Here is a 13,451-nt window from a genome sequence, read left to right as displayed (position 1 = left end):
AATCTTACCACATCTTTATTAATTTTTTTTTTTGAGAAATGTGGAAATGTATCATGGCAATACCATGTTTTGTTGGACATTTTCTATGAAGTAGCATGTAAATATCACGCCATATGCCAAACTGAATGGTTTAATAAAGGTAATGGCATCACTGCAACTACCATTTGATTGCATAAGAAATATTCACCCTAGTCAGTGGTTATAGGTTTGAGACGTCTCACCTGAGTGCGTGACCTCATGAACGGCGCACTGACGTTGCATGTCCGGTAGAGACTTGTATCATCAGAGTTCGGGCACTCGATTGCAATGTCTGAAGGTGCCTGAAAACCAAACTCATTTTCAGTTTCAGTCCAATACACTTCTATATTGTCCACAACTAAAGAGTGAGCCAATCAGCAGTCGGGGGCGTGTCCACTCATGATGGATAAGAGAGAGTGAGCCAATCAGCAGTCAGGGGCGTGTCCACTCATGAAGGATAAGAGAGAGTGAGTCAATCAGCAGTCGGGGGCGTGTCCACTCATGATGGATAAGAGAGAGTGAGCCAATCAGCAGTCAGGGGCGTGTCCACTCATGAAGGATAAGAGAGAGTGAGCCAATCAGCAGTCGGGTGCGTGTCCACTCATGATGGATAAGAGAGAGTGAGTCAATCAGCAGTCGGGGGCGTGTCCACTCATGATGGATAAGAGAGAGTGAGCCAATCAGCAGTCGGGGGCGTGTCCACTCATGATGGATAAGAGAGAGTGAGTCAATCAGCAGTCAGGGGCGTGTCCACTCATGATGGATAAGAGAGAGTGAGCCAATCAGCAGTCAGGGGCGTGTCCACTCATGATGGATAAGAGAGAGTGAGCCAATCAGCAGTCAGGGGCGTGTCCACTCATGATGGATAAGAGAGAGTGAGCCAATCAGCAGTCAGGGGCGTGTCCACTCATGATGGATAAGAGAGAGTGAGCCAATCAGCAGTCAGGGGCGTGTCCACTCATGATGGATAAGAGAGAGTGAGTCAATCAGCAGTCGGGGGCGTGTCCACTCATGATGGATAAGAGAGAGTGAGCCAATCAGCAGTCAGGGGCGTGTCCACTCATGATGGATAAGAGAGAGTGAGCCAATCAGCAGTCAGGGGCGTGTCCACTCATGATGGATAAGAGAGAGTGAGTCAATCAGCAGTCAGGGGCGTGTCCACTCATGATGGATAAGAGAGAGTGAGTCAATCAGCAGTCAGGGGCGTGTCCACTCATGATGGATAAGAGAGAGTGAGCCAATCAGCAGTCAGGGGCGTGTCCACTCATGATGGATAAGAGAGAGTGAGCCAATCAGCAGTCAGGGGCGTGTCCACTCATGATGGATAAGAGAGAGTGAGCCAATCAGCAGTCAGGGGCGTGTCCACTCATGATGGATAATAGAGAGTGAGCCAATCAGCAGTCAGGGGCGTGTCCACTCATGATGAATGAGAGAGTGAGCCAATCAGCAGTCGGGGGCGTGTCCACTCATGATGGATAAGAGAGAGTGAGTCAATCAGCAGTCGGGGGCGTGTCCACTCATGATGGATAAGAGAGAGTGAGCCAATCAGCAGTCGGGGGCGTGTCCACTCATGATGGATAAGAGAGAGTGAGTCAATCAGCTGTCGGGGGCGTGTCCACTCATGATGGATAAGAGAGAGTGAGCCAATCAGCAGTCGGGGGCGTGTCCACTCATGATGGATAAGAGAGAGTGAGTCAATCAGCAGTCAGGGGCGTGTCCACTCATGATGGATAAGAGAGAGTGAGCCAATCAGCAGTCAGGGGCGTGTCCACTCATGATGGATAAGAGAGAGTGAGCCAATCAGCAGTCAGGGGCGTGTCCACTCATGATGGATAAGAGAGAGTGAGCCAATCAGCAGTCAGGGGCGTGTCCACTCATGAAGGATAAGAGAGAGTGAGCCAATCAGCAGTCGGGTGCGTGTCCACTCATGATGGATAAGAGAGAGTGAGTCAATCAGCAGTCGGGGGCGTGTCCACTCATGATGGATAAGAGAGAGTGAGCCAATCAGCAGTCGGGGGCGTGTCCACTCATGATGGATAAGAGAGAGTGAGCCAATCAGCAGTCAGGGGCGTGTCCACTCATGATGGATAATAGAGAGTGAGCCAATCAGCAGTCAGGGGCGTGTCCACTCATGATGAATAAGAGAGAGTGAGCCAATCAGCAGTCGGGGGCGTGTCCACTCATGATGGATAAGAGAGAGTGAGTCAATCAGCAGTCGGGGGCGTGTCCACTCATGATGGATAAGAGAGAGTGAGCCAATCAGCAGTCGGGGGCGTGTCCACTCATGATGGATAAGAGAGAGTGAGTCAATCAGCAGTCAGGGGCGTGTCCACTCATGATGGATAAGAGAGAGTGAGCCAATCAGCAGTCGGGGGCGTGTCCACTCATGATGGATAAGAGAGAGTGAGTCAATCAGCAGTCGGGGGCGTGTCCACTCATGATGGATAAGAGAGAGTGAGTCAATCAGCAGTCGGGGGCGTGTCCACTCATGATGGATAAGAGAGAGTGAGCCAATCAGCAGTCAGGGGCGTGTCCACTCATGATGGATAAGAGAGAGTGAGTCAATCAGCAGTCAGGGGCGTGTCCACTCATGATGGATAAGAGAGAGTGAGCCAATCAGCAGTCAGGGGCGTGTCCACTCATGATGGATAAGAGAGAGTGAGCCAATCAGCAGTCGGGGGCGTGTCCACTCATGATGGATAAGAGAGAGTGAGTCAATCAGCAGTCAGGGGCGTGTCCACTCATGATGGATAAGAGAGAGTGAGTCAATCAGCAGTCGGGGGCGTGTCAGGGGCGTGTCCAGGGGCGTGTCCACTCATGATGGATAAGAGAGAGTGAGCCAATCAGCAGTCAGGGGCGTGTCCACTCATGATGGATAAGAGAGAGTGAGCCAATCAGCAGTCAGGGGCGTGTCCACTCATGATGGATAAGAGAGAGTGAGTCAATCAGCAGTCGGGGGCGTGTCCACTCATGATGGATAAGAGAGAGTGAGTCAATCAGCAGTCAGGGGCGTGTCCACTCATGATGGATAAGCGAGAGTGAGCCAATCAGCAGTCAGGGGCGTGTCCACTCATGATGGATAAGAGAGAGTGAGCCAATCAGCAGTCAGGGGCGTGTCCACTCATGATGGATAAGAGAGAGTGAGCCAATCAGCAGTCAGGGGCGTGTCCACTCATGATGAATAAGAGAGAGTGAGCCAATCAGCAGTCGGGGGCGTGTCCACTCATGATGGATAAGAGAGAGTGAGTCAATCAGCAGTCGGGGGCGTGTCCACTCATGATGGATAAGAGAGAGTGAGCCAATCAGCAGTCGGGGGCGTGTCCACTCATGATGGATAAGAGAGAGTGAGTCAATCAGCAGTCGGGGGCGTGTCCACTCATGATGGATAAGAGAGAGTGAGCCAATCAGCAGTCGGGGGCGTGTCCACTCATGATGGATAAGAGAGAGTGAGTCAATCAGCAGTCAGGGGCGTGTCCACTCATGATGGATAAGAGAGAGTGAGCCAATCAGCAGTCAGGGGCGTGTCCACTCATGATGGATAAGAGAGAGTGAGCCAATCAGCAGTCAGGGGCGTGTCCACTCATGATGGATAAGAGAGAGTGAGTCAATCAGCAGTCGGGGGCGTGTCCACTCATGATGGATAAGAGAGAGTGAGCCAATCAGCAGTCAGGGGCGTGTCCACTCATGATGGATAAGAGAGAGTGAGCCAATCAGCAGTCAGGGGCGTGTCCACTCATGATGGATAAGAGAGAGTGAGTCAATCAGCAGTCAGGGGCGTGTCCACTCATGATGGATAAGAGAGAGTGAGCCAATCAGCAGTCAGGGGCGTGTCCACTCATGATGGATAAGAGAGAGTGAGCCAATCAGCAGTCAGGGGCGTGTCCACTCATGATGGATAAGAGAGAGTGAGTCAATCAGCAGTCGGGGGCGTGTCCACTCATGATGGATAAGAGAGAGTGAGCCAATCAGCAGTCAGGGGCGTGTCCACTCATGATGGATAAGAGAGAGTGAGCCAATCAGCAGTCAGGGGCGTGTCCACTCATGATGGATAAGAGAGAGTGAGCCAATCAGCAGTCAGGGGCGTGTCCACTCATGATGGATAAGAGAGAGTGAGCCAATCAGCAGTCAGGGGCGTGTCCACTCATGATGAATAAGAGAGAGTGAGCCAATCAGCAGTCAGGGGCATGTCCACTCATGATGGATAAGAGAGAGTGAGTCAATCAGCAGTGAGGGGCGTGTCCACTCATGATGGATTATCTTTCTTAATTTTGAGTTATTTTTTCCCAAAACAAGACAATTACTTTTGCTCGTCTAGTAAATACTTATTTTTTTTAAATAATTTTTAGATGTTTGGACTAGAAACAAGACAAAAATACGTAAGAAAAGACTTTTTTTGCAGTACATTTTTGGGTGAACATCCCTTTAACAGCAACATTTTTAGAACATATTTTTGTTAGCTCGGTATGAAGTCACTGAGGAATTTACTGGGTTTTGGAACTGATCCACACACACAGACTCATGGTTTCCCTTTCACTTTTGGCCTCTTTATCAGCAACCCCTTCCATCTCATGTTTGAATTCCTTCTTTAATGCTCTAAACCCTCATAAATACAGGTGAAGCTCGGGCTGAGACTCGGATCAGTGTGTTTTTCCTAAAGACGAACCTTCACCACCAGATTGGAGAACTGGAGGTTTGGAGAATGCGTGAGGTGCAGGATGGTGCCGTATGCGTTCTCTCCGCGGTTCTCCAAACGTGCCTCCACTAGGACTTTCCTCCGGTTGGCCTCCACCACACGCTCGCTGATTGTCCTCGCCCTCTGATGGACACACAGAGGCCACATGGAGCGGTCACTCCGTCCACAAAACTGCCTGGAAGAGACAGAGACACAGTCAGGGGCCGAGGACTGTTTCAAAGAGTGAGGAAGAGCAAAAGAGTGTGTGCACTGCAAAATAATGCTCTTCTTACTTAGTATTTTTGTCTTGTTTCTAGTCCAAACATCTAAAAATTCTTACAACAAGAAGTATTTACTAGACAAGAAAAAGTTATTGTCTTGTTTTGGGAAAAAATAACTCAAAATTAAAGGGTTAGTTCACCCAAAAATGAAAGTTATTTCATTAATTACTCCCCCTCATGTCGTTGGACACCCGTAAGACCTTCGTTCATCTTCAGAACACAAATGAAGATATTTTAGCTGAGAAAGGCTTCAGAAAGGCCTCCATTGGCATTCAGTCCATTCCCACTCACAAGACCCATAAAGGCCCTAAACACATCGACACAAAGCCCATCTCACTACAGCGGCTGGACAATCATTTTACCAAGCGACAAGAATAGTTATTGTGCGCAAAAAAATCAAAATAACGACTTTATCCACCAAGTTATTGACGTGAACTCGACGCATGCGCGAGAATATGACGCAGCTCCACCGTTCATGACCCGGAAGAGGAGGAGCCGCTATCACCTGAGCTCACGTCTGAGACCTGCACGGAAGACAATAACTCGGCGGATAAAGTCATTATTTAGATTTTTTGTGTGCACAAAAACTATTCTTGTCACTTCGTAAAATGATTGTACAGCCGCTGTAGTGAGACGGGCTTTGTATCGATGTGTTTAGTGCCTTTATAATAATAAATTAAATTTTTAATTTATATAGCGCCTTTCCCAAGCTCAAGGACGCTTCACAATAACAGCAAATAACAAGCAGTTTAAACATAAACGGACAATGGACATTTGCCCAGTCCAAGTAATTGAGTGATTGCAGTCAATCGCACTACATTTACAATACAACATGAAAGACATAAGTGACAAATTAATTACAGACGGCATGGTGGGCAGTTAGAGTAGAGATGAAACAGATTTATGGGTCTTGTGAGTGGGAATGGACTGAATGCCAATGGAGGCCTTTCTGAAGCCTTTCTCAGCTTTCAACAAAAATATCTTCATTTGTGTCTGAAGATGAACGAAGGTCTTACGGGTGTTCAACGACATGAGGGGGAGTAATTAATGAAATAATTTTCATTTTTGGGTGAACTAACCCTTTAAGAGAGTTTTTGCTTAAAATAATCTTAATAATCTGCCAGTCGGGTAAGAAAAATAATCTTAACACAACATTATTTCACTTACCCCACTGGCAGATTATTAAGATTATTTTAAGCAAAAAACTCTTCATTCCGAGTAATATTTTCCCAAAACAAGACAATATTTTTTACTTAAGATATTTTTTACTTTTTTACTAAGAATTGTTTTATATTTAGACTAGAAACAAGATAAAAAGTAAGAAAAGCAGTGTGAGGACAAACCTGCGATCTAATAAGTCAGAGCTGCTCTGCAAGACGAGGTTGGGAACACACTGATCGTCATTATCACAACCGTTCCAGAACGGAAGCTAGAGAGAGAGAGAGAGAGAGAGAGAGAGAGAGATAGAGAGAGAGAGAGAGAGAGAGAGAGAGAGAGAGAGAGAGAGAGAGAGAGAGAGAGAGAGAGAGATTTTAGGAGAAAGCATGACAAATGAGTTATCAATCTATCTGTCTCTCTTGACTGTCTCACCTCAGATTGCAGACTGGTAGGCCAGCCGTCGTCCAGCACCGGCCCTTCTTCGGCGTTTTTCAGACCGACATTAACAGTGAAGATCACGGGTTGTGTGTAGTCTGTCACTTCCTTTATAAACAATCATTTGTTTCAAGACACAACATATTCAGGCCTTAATTGAAGATGTACTGTGTGTATTTGAATAGCACATAAAATATCCATCCATTTGGATTACACAGTTTTGGCATAAACCCACTAATAAACTTATGTAAGTCGTACATATTTCTGTAATAGTACTAAATACATTAAATGTGTTTTAAATACACAATAAACAGCTTTACATAGTTTTTTTATCATCAACAATTAATATCAATTTCATACATTTTTACTAACTGTATTTTGCTTGTTCTTCTTGTTTAACCATGAAAAATGATTTAATGAACAGATTTATGATTCTAAGCAATTTGAAAAAAAAGCATTTTGACAATGCAATTTAAATGAAACCAAATAGATGCAAATAAAATCTAATAAATTAATAATAAACTATAGCATGGTTTGTAAGAAATTATAGTTTATGTTAAAATGGTGTAATTCTATATGCAAATCATAAAATTAAGACAAAATATTTTTTGAGGGTTTAGAAACATTAAAATTCATCAATATTCATAAATATTAGTCAAATATTTCTATAGTACAAACGGTGTGAAATATTTTATGTAAATCGTGTATGACCAGAGTGGATATTTCATGAAAATCAATTGAGCGATTTTCTAAATAGACCAGTGTTTGGGTTTTTTAATGTTATTGAAAGAGTATCTTCTGCTCACCAAGGCTGCTTTTATTCGATCAAAAATGCATTATTGTTACGATTTAAAACAACTGTTTTCTATGTAAATATATTGTAAAAGTGTAATTTATTCCTGTGATCAAAGCTGAATTTTCAGCATCATTACTCCAGTCTTCAGTGTCACATGATCCTTCAGAAATCATTCTCATATGAGGATTGGATGATCAAGTGTCTCACTCTGCGCTCACTGCAAAAAAAAGCTTTTCTTAATCAGTATTTTTGTCTTGTTTCTAGTCGAAATATCTAAAAATTCTTACATTAAGAAACATTTACTAGACAAGTAAAATAATTGTCTTGTTTTGGGGAAAAATTACTCAAAATTAAGAGAGTTTTTGCTTAAAATAATCTAAATAATCTGCCAAAGGAGTAAGTAAAATTATGTTGTTTAAAGATTATTTTTCTTACCCCATTGGCAGATTATTTAGATTATTTTAAGCAAAAACTCTCTTAATTTTGAGTAATAATTCCCCCAAAACATACTTCTTGCTTTAAGAATTTTTAGATGTTTGGAATAGAAAAAAGACAAAAATACTAGGTAAAAAAAGCATTTTTTTGCAGTGCTCTCTTTTGCTGTCATTGATTAAAATGTCTGCAACACGATTAGATGTACAGAAAGTGTCTCACATGGACGTGGAAATACACTTGCAGGCAGAAGTTTGAGTCGGGCCTCAGGATGACGTCTCTGGGCTGCGGGTCTTCTGTGCTGTCTAACACGGCTCGGGGAAAATATCTGTTCTCCTCGAAACCAAAGCTGTACCTCAGCGCTGAACAGAAAGATCACATCTCAGTGTGAACCACAACATACACGGAAAAAAATGATGCTCTTCCTTAGTGTCTTGTTTTCCAGTGCAAAAGTATCTACAAATACAAATAAATGAGTAAACACTGGCCATTTACATATTCTACCAACACTGTAACAATGCAACGCAAGTTGAAAATCTGCAAAGTTACACTTTAATTTCGGAAGGTTTGGATATTTTGTCACATGCCTGTCCTGTCTTGTGTAGCACATGGGTGTTTTGTTATTTTGGGCATGGGCTCCTGTCTCTGTCCGATCCCTCCCCCTTGTTATCTGATTAGTGTTGATTTCTCCCACCTGTTCTCTCTTGATTGCTTCCCTTTATAGGCTCCTTGTGTTTCTTAGACTTTGTCGGATTGTTGTCGTGTCTACGTGTCTCGGGGTTCTCCATGGATTCCCTTGGGTATCTTTTGGAATTGTATTTGTTCTTTTGATTATGGTTTCTGCCCCCTCGTGGTTTTTTTTTTGTGTTTTATTTTATCATAAATTATCATTTTTCTGCACTTGAGTCCTCGCACCAGTTTTCCTTTGTTTTCATGTGACATATTTGTACTGGAAAACATGAGAACATATTTTTTCAGGGTGAAAATTGGATCACGTTTGATATAGAGGTGTAGACTGGGTAAAGCCAGCCTGATCTGCCGGTGATTTGATTTTGCCCGGCAACTCAGTCTGGAAACCTGTACGTTAATTTCTATCGCTTCTGTTACACTTTTGCGGGAACAAATCACAGACCGGCTTATCCACCTGGCATGCTATTGGCGGGTTTAACGCAATAACAGATAGAGAAGCGATGGGTCGTTGCCTGTTGATCACGCCTCTTGTGGTCTGATTGGTTGAAGGACTATCTAATATCATACAGAGTCATTTGAACTACGCCCGTTGATCACGCCTCTTGTGCTCTGATTGGTTGAAAGACTATCTAATATCATACAGAGTCATTTGAACTATGCCCGTTGATCACGCCTCTTGTGCTCTGATTGGTTGAAGGACTATCTAATATCATACAGAGTCATTTGAACTATGCCCGTTGATCACGCCTCTTGTGCTCTGATTGGTTGAAAGACTATCTAATATCATACAGAGTCATTTGAACTATGCCCGTTGATCACGCCTCTTGTGCTCTGATTGGTTGAAAGACTATCTAATATCATACAGAGTCATTTGAACTATGCCCGTTGATCACGCCTCTTGTGCAGTAGAAAATACAGAGCACTCCTCAGACCACGGTTAGTCTTAAACTGAGCTTGATTTGGTGATAGCCAGACAAATAGAGGTGAACACTGTCTCTGACTCTCGGTTTAAGTGCAAGCATGACCCTCCGGACCTTAGCTTATGAGTTCCAGATGGGAAACAAAGGGGAAGCCTGACACAGTTTATGATGGTTTCCACGGGCTTCTCTCTCTCTCAATGCCGGGATTAAAGTGTTTTCTCTCTGGCCGAAGGCTTTAAGCGTTAGGAAAAACTTTTCTAATATTAAGCAGTGACCTTTCTTGGTAACATCTGAAATAGATTACACACAGGCACAGGACACTGGAAAATATGACTTTATCATCCTGCCTACTGATTTTTCAGTCATTTACAGGCTTGCTGATGGACGTGTAGTTACGTACCGACTCTCTTTGGATCCGTCATCGGTGTCTGTGCCGTGACGTTCAGGCAAATGGTGGCCAACATACACGACACCTCTCGGCCTCCTCGGATGCAGTCTTTATTAAAAACATTGATTTTTGAAGGCTCAAAATTAATGCTGATCCCCACACGGACAACACTGCGAGACCTGTTCAAAAACACGTGAAGGTGTAAAACTTAATGGAGTTCTCCGTTATATTTCAATTGTGTTTCAATTGTTATTTCTCCTAATGTGAACGATGCAAACTCACCAAAGCAGAACCGCAGCCCCTAAAGAGCCCACAGACAGATCTATGAGCCCATCTCCATTTACATCCATCATCCCATGCACACTGCGGCCGAAATAACGGAGGCCTCGAGAGATGTCACCACCGGCTATTCTCTGAGATGGAGGGGGAGAAACTTTCATGATTAGGACATAACCCCCGGCAGCAAAGAATGTTTTGCCAATGTTAATATTAATTTATTAAAATGTTATTTCTAAATGTTCTCTAAATGATCCGTTTTTAAAATGTTTTAAAAAGTTTTTTTGTGGTTATGCAAATGTAACATTCCATTTTAGAATCCTGCAAACATTTTGGGAATGATACTTTTGAATGTTCTTTGAACCATCCAAAGACCAGATAACTTTAAACGAACATTCTATTAAAGTTACTGAAAGATCGTTTGTTTAGAACCTAACCGGAATGTTGGCCAAAGTTTTGAGACTGTTCCCTGTTAGCTGGGAAGGTGCAAAAGGTTACATTATATTTTGTTTTTTGGCATTACTGGAATGGCATTTTAAGGGGTCCTATTATTCCCCTTTTGTAAACCGTAAAATAAGTCTCTGGTTTCCCCAGAGTGTGTATGTGAAGTTATAGCTCAAAATATCCCCACAGATTCTTGTCACTTTTTGAGGGTGAGCAAAAATGTGCTGTTTTTGTGTGTGTCCCTTTAAATGCAAATGAGCTGCTGCTTCCAGTCCCCTTTCAAGAAGAGGGCGGAGCTTCAAAAGCTCAGCAGCTCCGATTAACTCACGTAGACACGCACTGATCCAGACAATGATGGAGACTCAAGAAGAAGTGACAACATGTAGAATGAGACGGGACGTTTCTAAATGGTTGGTTGATGAATTTATGAGTTAACGATCTTCAATTCATTGATTAGCAATGATAATCTATAAATTGCTCACGTGGGAACCATACCTGTCAACACTCCCGTTTTTGCCGGGAGTCTCCCGTATTTCACACCCATCTCCCGCCCCCCTCCCGTTTTGTAATTTCTCCCGGAAATCTCCCGTAATTTGTATGGCCCAAACCTCGTTCTTTGAATAATCACAAATGTGTTATTCCAAGGTTGTTCAGTTGCCAGATCTTGTATGAAACGGCGACTCATACAATCGACACATTGCACAAATTTTAAACCCTTTGTGGCCTCGACTGCCGGACCTGGCAACCTAGTTGCGCTGTTGATATCTGCGCAGGGCGCGCGCGGGAAGTGGAATCATCATTAGTAGAAACCATATAAGAAACGAGAGAAGACTCCACTGGTAAATATTTATTTTCTGTAATCCCCTGACTACTGTTACATTATATGATCACGAGTTTATTCATGCAAATGCTTTTAAACCATTTAAGAGCGACAAGACAAAGAGAATGTGCTGTATGAAAAACTCACACAACGCCCAGATTTAAGCTCTCTTTCGCGCTTTAACAAACAATAACACACACAATTATGCCAATATACCAGTTTTGTTAAGTTTCTTCGTAAGAGCAGCCTTAAAAAGTTAAATAACATCTTAAATGAGTTTAAAGAGGTGTGAGAAAATGAGATGTGTGTGAGATAGGCTACGCATCATGTGCGACAGCGGATGATCTTTTAAAGTGACAGTAACCACTAATAATGACAATGTAAAGAACAAAAGTAATTGCTCACTAAATATGCTCTGCTCTTGACTAAATAACTTTAGTACCTTTAATAAGGATTAATCTATATATAATTCACAATGTATGTAGTGCAAACTGATAACATGTATTTTTCCTACTTGTTAACTTCTTGAGCACTGGTACAAATGAAATGCGAGGATTTTTTTTTTATTCACTTAACTTAAAAGTATTATTTTTTTAAGCTTAATAAATGTTAGTGTGTTATTTCATTTAGTGTGAATTAAATATTATTTCATAGAGACATCAGAAGCTGTATTACTATCAGTGATACTGGCCTAAAAAGATAAAAAGGTTCCAATAAACAAATTTTTATGTTGTTTCTACATTAATTTGGAGCTAATATACATATTATATATATGTTTTAATGGCAATCAATTAAGATTAATCACAGAAACAAAATATCAATATAGTTAATTAAAAAACGAAGAAACGTATTTAAAAAATATGTATTAATTTTAGATTTTAAAACATCTCAAAAAGATTGAGTCCCGGTGTAACGGGGACCCCCGTTACGGGTTTAACAGTGGTGGGAACTGTTGTAAGATGCACAGAGCCAGATAATATCTGCTGCATAGAGATATAACACGTATAGCGTAGGTTAATTACGGTTATACCTTATGTTGTCATCTTGCTTTTATGACATGCTAATGCATTTGTGTATGTAGTATTGCAATAAATATGAAAAGACGGATGCGACAGCTTGAGCGACTCCTAAATGTGCTCTACTACACAACTCTTCCTCTTCTCTAAAGCAGCTTAACATGACCTCAACCCCACTTTCTTTGGGTTTGTGAAATTTAAGGATATCCTGTGATGTCACTAACACATGAAGAAGCTTGTTGTAGTCCCTACCAGCCCTTTGTTGTAGTCTCTAAAAAGCTATTTTTGTGAAAGTAAATATCTCTCTTTGCATTGAACTTTGAGCGTTGTAACTTTGCAGATGTTGTTTATGCTTAAACAGCAAAATAACACACTCACTGAAGTAAAAAAAAAAAAAAAACCTTTAATAAAGTAAAATCAGTGACTCTCAGTGGAGTCTTACCTGTTTGTATTTGGGTTGGATGCTTTTTTGGCGGCCGTAGAAGAGATAGATAGCTCCTTTGTGATTGTCCTCTAGTGGCGCACCCACTACCAGCTCACTGAAGCCGTCACCATTCAAGTCGGGAAGGGTGGACATAGCCGCACCAAAACGAGAATCTTGGGTCTGTTCTGATGGTCCAAGAGTCCCGTCTGGTATAAAAGAGCCCTGTTGAATAAAGGGAGAGGAAGAGACAGCAGTAAAATATTCATTTAAATGGTTGTGTTCAGAATGGTATACTAGTATGTACATGACCTCATAATGTTGTCATCTCACAAATTTGGTTAATTGGTATTTTTTGATCAAATAATTGGCTGATTTGACTGCTCATTCACTGTTTGTGTAATATATTTAGGCTTTGGAAATATTGTAGTACAACAATCATACATTAATAAAGGCCTATTTCAAAATATAATATGTCAAGAACGAGTCATCAGTAATACTTTTCACGAACAGAAAGATATGTTATGCAGTAATTCAGCATCAGGCGTCTTTCAGTAAATCAGTTCATTCAGTGAAGGATTCGTTTGTTCACTGACTCAAACTTAATTCAAAGTGAGTAATTTCTGCTTTCTGACAGAGACGTTTGAACAACTCATTAACGAGTCATTGGTTTGTGTACACTGG

At 42.2% G+C, this 13,451-nt stretch overlaps 1 protein-coding gene across 1 annotated transcript in view; it reads right to left on the bottom strand.

The window, feature by feature from the left end:
- The window catches only part of itga11b (integrin, alpha 11b), a 59,354-nt gene that overhangs the window by 19,891 nt on the left and 26,012 nt on the right, over positions 1-13,451 (bottom strand). The window contains exons 12-19 of the mRNA XM_067436630.1: positions 12,789-12,992; positions 10,073-10,203; positions 9,803-9,969; positions 8,015-8,154; positions 6,562-6,672; positions 6,315-6,400; positions 4,682-4,886; positions 222-320 (exon numbers count right to left, since the gene is read on the bottom strand). Coding sequence (XP_067292731.1) covers positions 222-320; positions 4,682-4,886; positions 6,315-6,400; positions 6,562-6,672; positions 8,015-8,154; positions 9,803-9,969; positions 10,073-10,203; positions 12,789-12,992 — 1,143 coding nt within the window. The remainder of the gene's footprint in view (positions 1-221; positions 321-4,681; positions 4,887-6,314; positions 6,401-6,561; positions 6,673-8,014; positions 8,155-9,802; positions 9,970-10,072; positions 10,204-12,788; positions 12,993-13,451) is intronic.

This window comes from Pseudorasbora parva, chromosome 25, assembly GCF_024679245.1.
Source record: "Pseudorasbora parva isolate DD20220531a chromosome 25, ASM2467924v1, whole genome shotgun sequence".
In the NCBI taxonomy this organism is placed as follows: Eukaryota; Metazoa; Chordata; class Actinopteri; order Cypriniformes; family Gobionidae; genus Pseudorasbora; species Pseudorasbora parva.
This window is presented reverse-complemented; position numbering and strand designations above follow the sequence as displayed.